The sequence below is a fragment of the Sycon ciliatum genome, chromosome 6, assembly GCF_964019385.1.
Source record: "Sycon ciliatum chromosome 6, ocSycCili1.1, whole genome shotgun sequence".
Classification (NCBI taxonomy): domain Eukaryota; kingdom Metazoa; phylum Porifera; class Calcarea; order Leucosolenida; family Sycettidae; genus Sycon; species Sycon ciliatum.
The window spans coordinates 20,495,421-20,504,190 of record NC_088648.1 but is presented as its reverse complement, the minus strand read 5'-3'; the positions used below and the strand labels follow the sequence as shown (position 1 = coordinate 20,504,190).

Sequence of the window (8,770 nt, the reverse complement as noted above, 5' to 3'; positions counted from 1 at the left end):
GACGATGACGCGGCTCTGTACGTGTACCTGTTCAACAGCCGCGTCCTGGTGACCGTATCGTCCGGTTCTCAAACCGTCGCCTACATCAGTTTGGCTAGTTCCACTGGTGTTGCGTACAACGACAATCGATTCCATCACATGGACATTGGCCATAACGGAACGCAGTGAGTAGTCCTGAGTGCACAGATGAAAAGACATGGGATATTGAACTCTGGCCTGACTAGCTGGACTCGCCTCACCTGCACCTTGCGCTTGCATGTCCTACCCCTTTTGTCTGTTTGTCCTAGTCTTCTGTCCCACTTTACTGTTACCCCGCATCATCAGTAGGATCTTGTGCTTTAAATTAAAAAAATACCGAAAACCGATCGCTCCCACCTCCATAATGCGTGTAGCAGTATGAAGTAGGATTATGTTACAATGCCATGAACACTTGTTCCTCACAGAGTTAGTTAGTGCAGATGATTTCTCGCGGCCCGTGTAAACAGTAAATAATCTACTTGTTTGTTGCGTCGGCATATTGAGTTCCTTTTCTTTTTTTCTAGAAGCCTTGTGTTTCTTCTATCTCACCCCCTCTTCTTCCCTCTCTCTCTCTCTCTCTCTCTCTCTCTCTCTCTCTCTATCTATCTCTCTCTCTCTCTCTCTCTCTCTCTATCTATCTCTCTATCTATCTATCTCTCTCTCTCTCTCTCTCTCTCTCTCTTTTCCCTTTCTTTCTCTGCCTCTCTCTCTCACACTAATGTGTTAGCTTATCGCTGGTGGTCGACAACGTGCCGGCAGACCCAGTTTTGATCTCCACAATCCGCGTGAATGCCCTGTACTTGGGCAATGTTGCAATCAGCAATGACACCGACCGCAGCATAGCATCGAGCACAACATTCAACGGCTGCATGGGAGGTGTAGAGTTCAACAACCAGTAAGTCTATTCGACTGGCAATTGTTTAGAATTCTGCAATATGAAAATGTCATTATTTTGAGGGTGTGAAAAAGGGAAAGTCTGCATGAAGAAGTAACTGTCACCACCAGGACTCGAACCAGGAACCTTCGCTTCAGGCCAGGGAGCTTCGCTTCAGGCCAGCAATGCTCTATCCACATAGCTATTGTGCTGCAATGTGAAATGGGCAACCTTTACCTTTGAACTACTTCAGCCAGCCATCAAAGAATCGAATCATCCTTAAATCAGGGTATGAGGCAGCTTTGTTTGACAACATTTAACTATACCTGATGTTGCTGATTCCATTTTTCTATTCGCTCTAACTTCAGAGATCTGAACTCCACTAGCTTTTCTACTTCACGGGTGTCTCAGCATGGATGTTCTGTGGAAGAAGCTCCTTTGCCAACAACTCAACCTCCAACTACAATGCCAATAACAACACCGACCACCACACCGACCACTGAACCAACAACCACACCGACCACCACACCAACCACAACACCAACTACTACCCCCACCACCACACCAACCACCACACCAACCACCGCACCAACCACCACACCAACCACCACACCAACCACCACACCAACCACCACACCAACCACCACCCCAACCACCACCCCAACCACCACCCCAACCACCACACCAACAACCACTCCAACCACCACACCGACCACTAGCCCAACCACCACCCCAACCACCACACCAACAACGATTGCTACCACTATGTCAGTTACTACAGAACAAAGTGGTAGCGGTTCTGGAGATGAAGAAACTCCTCAGGTAACAACAGAACCACCAACAACTGTTGCAACCACCACCCCAGCAACTACACCAACGACTACCCCCACCACCGCCCCAACCACCACCCCAACCACCACCCCAACCACCACCCCAACCACCACCCCAACCACCACCCCAACCACCACCCCAACCACTACTCCAACAACCACACCAACCACTACTCCAACAACCACACCAACGACTACGCCAACCACCACACCAACCACCACACCAACCACCACACCAACCACCACACCAACCACTACACCGACAACTACACCAACCACAACACCAACCACCACACCAACCACCACACCGACCACCACACCGACAACCACACCAACAACTACCCCAACGACCACACCAACCACTACCCCAATGACCACACCAACCACCACACCAACCACCACACCGACCACTACCCCGACCACTACACCAACCACCACACCCACCACCACACCGACAACCATACCAACAACTACCCCAACGACCACACCAACCACTACTCCAACTACCACACCAACCACTTCCCCGACCACTACACCAACGACTACGCCAACCACCACACCAACCACCACACCAACCACCACACCGACAACCACACCAACCACAACACCAACCACCACACCAACCACCACACCAACCACCACACCGACCACCACACCGACAACCACACCAACAACTACCCCAACGACCACACCAACCACTACCCCAACGACCACACCAACCACCACACCAACCACCACACCGACCACTACCCCGACCACTACACCAACCACCACACCCACCACCACACCGACAACCATACCAACAACTACCCCAACGACCACACCAACCACTACTCCAACGACCACACCAACCACTACCCCGACCACTGCACCTACCACTACCCCGACCACTGCACCTACCACCACACCGACTGCCAGTGTTGTGCCAAGCACTCCTCCGATACCTACACAGCCAGGTGATGAGGACTCTGGATCTGGCTCTGGTGATGAAACTATTCAAACAGTCTTACCAACTACACAAGCTACCACAACCCCAACTACCATACCAACCACTGCACCCACAACCACACCGACCACCACACCGACCACCACACCAACCACCGTACCAACCACCACACCAACCACCACGCCAACCACTACCCCAACAACTACCCCAACCACCATACCAACCACCACGCCAACCACTACCCCAACAACTACCCCAACCACCATACCAACCACCACACCAACCACCTCTCCAACAACTCTCCCCACGACAGTGCCAACAAGTGCGCCTACAGAGCCCGGCCCTACCACATCACCTCTGCCCACGACACCAGCGATGTCTTGTGCTGTGCCACAACCCGCTTCATTGGACCCATCGATGGCTATCATCCGGTCCAACTCCACATCCTCTTACCTACAGTATGACCGTACTCGTCGTGAATATGAGAAGTTCTCAGTGCATCAAAACAGGTACGTCCAAGCATACGTGCCTCAGGACCGAATCTCTAGGAGCATGCTTGTTCTAGTTGTCTCTATCCCCCCCCCCCCGTACGTGCTTACGTCTGTATTCTCCACAATAATGCCGAATTATTTGACTCAGCAGTACTGAGTACTCTTAAAGGGAGAACAGCATTGGAAATAAAGCTAACCAGTTTTGTGATCCGCGCGGAATTATCAGTGAAAAGATCTAGGTCAGTATGATAATCAAGGATATGACTGGGAAGCGCAGCTCCCATTTCATCGGCAATCCTTACAATCCCAGAGTCACTGCTTGTGTCACGATGCGTTGATTCACTTTACTTTTTTGTTTCTTTCCTGTCTCAGGATGACGATGGTGATCGAGTTCCGAACTGTGGAGCGCTACGGTGTTCTATTCTACATCTCTGACGGCAGTGCTTCTCATGTAAGTAAAAGAGAGTGTAGGACTCATTCAGCAATAGCTTTCCTACATGGTTACTCCCGAGCAAGACAACATTTATAATTATTGTGCAAGACCTATCTTAGATTCCTAGCCTGGTTGCTGGATATCTTTGACACCACACGTGAGACTTTAGTGTAGCATTCCGATGAAATATGCAAACCTCCCACGATTCATTTGCTATACCCGTGGCCTTAGATCAGACATCCATTGCCATGGAGCACTTTAACAAATTCTCTTCCGTTCATGGAAAAAGGAAGGACACAAAATGTTACGAGTTATGACAATCTGGCCACCTACGTAACCAGATCATGTACAGTCAACTAGTGTGATGGCATGGCACATAACTGACAAGGAGCCATGTTGTCGTACTAGCTGCCTGTATAGTATTATCTGATTACAATTGTGGACAGTTGGTCATATCTGGTGACGTTCTTTTGTCCTTCCTCTTATCCATTATTACATTGGCTCAACATCCAACCTCAATTCTCTTCCATTTGTGTATGTTAACAGAATGATTTCATGGGTGCGCAGCTAGTGAATGGACAAGTTGAGTTCAGTTTCGACTGTGGTAGTGGTCAGGCGCTGATTACGACGACTAAGAAATACAACGATGGCCAGTGGCACACGGTAAGAATTCTCATTGTTCGCTGTTCCTCGGAATTGACAAAAGAGAACGTACTGTATAGCAGGAAATTTTCGGGCGGAACTATTTTCGGACAAAGCCGAATTTCGACCTTTCGTACGGATTTAATTTTCGTACAGTGCTGCATGCTAAATGCACGTGTTTGCATGTGGTTCGCATGTATGGTATACATAACTTCACAGGACCTAGGAACAAATTTTAGTACGGAATTAATTTTAGTACAAAAGAGGCTGTGTACGAAATCGTACGAAAATAAATTCCGTCCGAAAATTTCCTGCTTCATGCGACGGTGTACTTAATCATGTTCGTGCATGATTGATGATTGTGAACAGTCACAGTCGGTAAGGACTTGAACGCAAGCTTCTCTAGGCATGCCTAGTGGGCTGATGATTGCATTGTTACATGCAAGTTCCCAGCAGAGATAGTTTTGATGAGTACTTCACTAAACCATTTAGCAGTCATGTTGCCTGTTGGTCCAAATTTACACCTCACCATTCAATTGCTCCTGTATTGACGTGCAGATGACGGTTATGCGCAATGACAGGACAGGAATTCTGATGATGGACAACGAACCGCCAATAACTGGCAGTTCCGGAGGAACTCTCATCGGTCTCAATCTGGGCTTCAATCCGCTGTACATTGCTGGCATGCCCCCGGGCGTGGTACCAGTCAGAATCGGAGTTCGTCCGGTAAGTCCAAGCTTGCCGTCCAATACACATTAGAGAGGTTCCGGGGTACGATTTCCCGTGCCAAAATCCGTGTGGGCGCTACGGATTTTTTCCAGGCGTGCTCCATACGATTTTTCGGCACGGAGAATCCGTGTGGACTGGCTTTCACACGAACCATGTTTCGTATGGAGATTTTGCGTCATCGGGCGCAGAAAGATTTTTCGCGTACAAATTTGGTACAAGAAACATCGATTTTCCGCGGGAAGTTTGGATTTCGGTACAATTTTTCAAAATGCAAAGGCATAGCAAAGGCATAGCGCAGGAACACACTTGGTACGTACCCGGGTAAGATGTACACCTGCTTAGTACGGTCGGTGTTTGTTAGTGAGATGTGTATGTCGATAAGAGATGATAGTTATAGTAGACTTGCGGCAGCTAAAAGTCATTGTTTACATACCTCCCGTTGGGTTGGTGACGAACAACATTCGTGTCTAATAATTGAACTGTGTGCATTGTTGCTTCGTTGCTGCTTTCTATGCTCACTCCTCAGGATAACTTTGGCCTGAAAGCGTGCTTCCGAAGAGTTGTCATCAATAACTATAACGTGAATCTCAGGTAAATAAGAGAAGCAAGGCATTACAGGACTTACTCGAAGTGGAGATATTCATTCCCTAGAGTCTGCATGGGACAGTACGAGTCGTAGACTGGTCCATACCGCTTTCATGATTTTGCTCCGCTGCAGCTAAAGGTATGGTTGAGGCCTGTCAGGATCTGGAAAAACCACTGATTTCATAAATGATTTATCACCCTTGCCAACAAGAATCAGGCTATGTTTCTCACTGCATTCTCAATTTTACATTATGGTCAATTTTGAAAAAATGATTCAATTTAACTTTAAGGCGTCTTCCTTTTGCTGATCGACACCAGCACACCCTAAACATACAGTAACATCCACGCCGACACACACTTATGGAAGAGGGAGGGGGGGGGGGAGACACAGCAAGAAAAAAAGAGTCCAATCTTTTCATCACTTCTGTGGCATTGTTTTGTGCAGAGCGGCTAACGCCAGCAGTGGTTTCTCACAGTGCTACACCAGGCTTCAGCAGGGCACGGCGTTCCCAGGTAACGGTTACATCACACTCTTCACGTCCTACCAGCCCGGTGTCGTGTTCCGTGCTGACCTGGAGTTCCGCACGTTCTCCCGCAACGGCCTGCTGATGTACTACCGGCTGGCCGGATCACGTGACCACCTTGAGCTGGAGCTACGAGAAGGAACTGTAAGATGGGAATGTGAATAGAGGTCCCACTACTCGCAATATTGATAGCTATAATTATTTATGTCCTATAATCTGGATAAGTGTCTAGTGAAGGAAAATATTCTCTGCTGCTTATCAGGCTCCAATTCCCAAGCAATCATTGGGGAGATCAGTATCTTACAGGACCAGCAGCAGCAGTCTTTGATTGGTCCCACCATAGCCCAGTGCTGCGTACATTGTGTATGATACCGGTATGACGGGGTCACATGACCTCCTCAGCAGCACACATGCACTAGAGGCCAACACACTTTTGTCAAACTTTGTCCAGCCATGGACTGCCCAACCAGACCTGTTCTGCCGTGCGCCAGTCTTGACGGCAGGTATTCCGTGTGATTGCTTGGACACGAAGCTCCAGTACAGTGCCGTTCAATGAAATCCAGTCGCGTCACTCCAGTACGCGCCGGGCGTTGCGCAGCCCTAGACCTGCGAACACCGGGCTACTAAACGATGCAAGGCGCAAACTTGAGTGACACGACTGGAGTTCATTGAGCAGCACTGTGCATTTCTGTCAAGAGACGTTTGACCTCATGAATATTCTAACGCCGCATTTTAGTGCCCAGATTGGTGTGTCAAGTGCTATGGATGCCTATTGCCAGGCGCGTGTATGCATAGCTACAGTTCTGGTCAGTGAAATCCAACCTCATGAATCTGGTAGTACCGTGTTCGAGTGCACAGAACAGTGTGTGCAGTGCTAGGGCTGCGTAGCGCCCGGCAACGCTATTTAATTCATGAGGTTGGATTTCCCTGGCCAGTACAGTAAATGCAGATGCATGGCTCTGTTCTTCACAGTACTGTTTCTCTGCGAGCACACTCTTAGAAGCGTATTGAGCGCTGTGTGACCTGCAGGCACGCACGTTCCCTCGTACTCTGATATTGAGTGTGTAAGCTCTCGCTTGGAGGAGGTTCAGATGTGATTCAGGCAACTAACTAAGCATTCATGGCTCCTGCCCAAGTAGAATTTACCACGCACAGTGAGTCTTCAAAGCTGTTCTTTATCTTTCTATCTTTTTATCTATCTCCGTCTCTCCGTCTGTCTGTTTCTGTCTCACTCTGACTCTGACTCTGACTCTCTCTCTCTCTCTCTCTCTCTCTCTCTCTCTCTCTCTCTCTTCTCTCACTCACTCTCTCCTTCGTTTTTCACAGTTGGAGTTCACGTTTGACAACGGCCCAGATCCAGTGGTGATGACCCACTCACCAGCCACACCATTCTCTCTTTGTGATGGCAACTGGCATAGGGTATCCATAAGCAAGGTGGGAGGCTTCGGAAAGCTCACAGTCGACACCATTTTTGAACAGGAAAAGGCATCACTTTATCCAAGATTTCGCGGTATCAATGGTCCAGACACTTTCTATGTTGGTGGCTTGCCTGGTAAGATGCAACTTTTGGGTGTGTGCGTGTTCGTGCGTGTGTGTGTGTGTGCGTGTGTGTGTGTGTGTGTGTGTGTGTGCGTGTGTGGGAGGGGGGGATTTGTGGGTGCGAGTGCGCATGTGTGCATGTGTGGGCCTATGCCTGCGTGTGTGTTGTCTGTGTCAACAAAAGATATTATGCACCGTGCTGTAGTGCAGAACCATTACTGGTACTTCAGGAAATGTTCTACAGTAAATACCCATGAGATAATGGAACGGTTCTCTTAAAAAGAACTGGTATTTTCAGTTCAGCTAAGCAGCAAACTGATGGATGGACAAAGAGCAGTCTGCTGTGTGTCCACAGGGGGATCGAGGCCCATTCGAGGCCCATTCGGCATCATACCCCTATTTTCTGTATGGCCACTGCTAGCTTTCACCGCAGTATTCTATAATATGAAGAATTGTTTGAACACGTTTCAGACATCTCTTTGCATTTTCGTTTTTTTCCGATTGTCCTGCAGCTGGAACCCAGAAGGTTGACAATAATCCGGTGGTCAACTTCCAGGGCTGTATTCGCAACCTAAGCGTCGATAACGAAGGGCAACCACCGAAGGACATCGACCTGCATCAAACAGGCAGGATAGAAGGAGATGTGAGCTTAGAAGGCTGTTTGTTTTAGCACCATGCTCTTCAAAACAGTATTATTATCTAGATAGAATGTCCTGAACCAGCCATTTAGTTTATCATGCATGTCACTATGACAATGACTTTTGAGAAGAGGTCAATTGTTTGACTTGCTCAACTATTCACTTTGTTTTAGATGATTCAGTGCAGAATTTTCTGATGGCAATACAACGTTGTATTCTTGTCTTAAATTTCCTAAACTTGATGAAATCTCCAACCGTCACTCTTTCTTTGTTACGGTTTCCATGCTGATTCCAATACTTTCCGGCATCTCACTGAAATATTATGTCGAAACATCTAAATTGAAGGACCAGTAACATACAGTGTGTTGGTGCCGTGATCTGGTCGCCGTCCTTTTGGTGCATCCACTTGCCGGAAGGGCACGGTTGCCATGGTGATGTTGTTTTGAGATGATAGCCACTGGCTCTAAAACGCTTATATGTATACTGCAAGAGGAAGGTGGGGAATCTGAGCGAAAACATTT

At 48.2% G+C, this 8,770-nt stretch overlaps 1 protein-coding gene across 1 annotated transcript in view; it reads left to right on the top strand.

The window, feature by feature from the left end:
* Positions 1-8,603, top strand: part of LOC135819610 (uncharacterized) — a 17,185-nt gene extending 8,582 nt beyond the window's left edge. Inside the window, exons 12-21 of the mRNA XM_065332846.1 lie at positions 1-164; positions 746-913; positions 1,261-3,177; positions 3,532-3,610; positions 4,139-4,255; positions 4,793-4,960; positions 5,490-5,554; positions 5,994-6,216; positions 7,399-7,624; positions 8,124-8,603. The exon at positions 1-164 is cut by the window's left edge and continues 171 nt beyond it. Coding sequence (XP_065188918.1) covers positions 1-164; positions 746-913; positions 1,261-3,177; positions 3,532-3,610; positions 4,139-4,255; positions 4,793-4,960; positions 5,490-5,554; positions 5,994-6,216; positions 7,399-7,624; positions 8,124-8,281 — 3,285 coding nt within the window. The 3' untranslated portion in view covers positions 8,282-8,603. The remainder of the gene's footprint in view (positions 165-745; positions 914-1,260; positions 3,178-3,531; positions 3,611-4,138; positions 4,256-4,792; positions 4,961-5,489; positions 5,555-5,993; positions 6,217-7,398; positions 7,625-8,123) is intronic.
* The last annotated feature ends 167 nt before the right edge of the window (positions 8,604-8,770 follow it).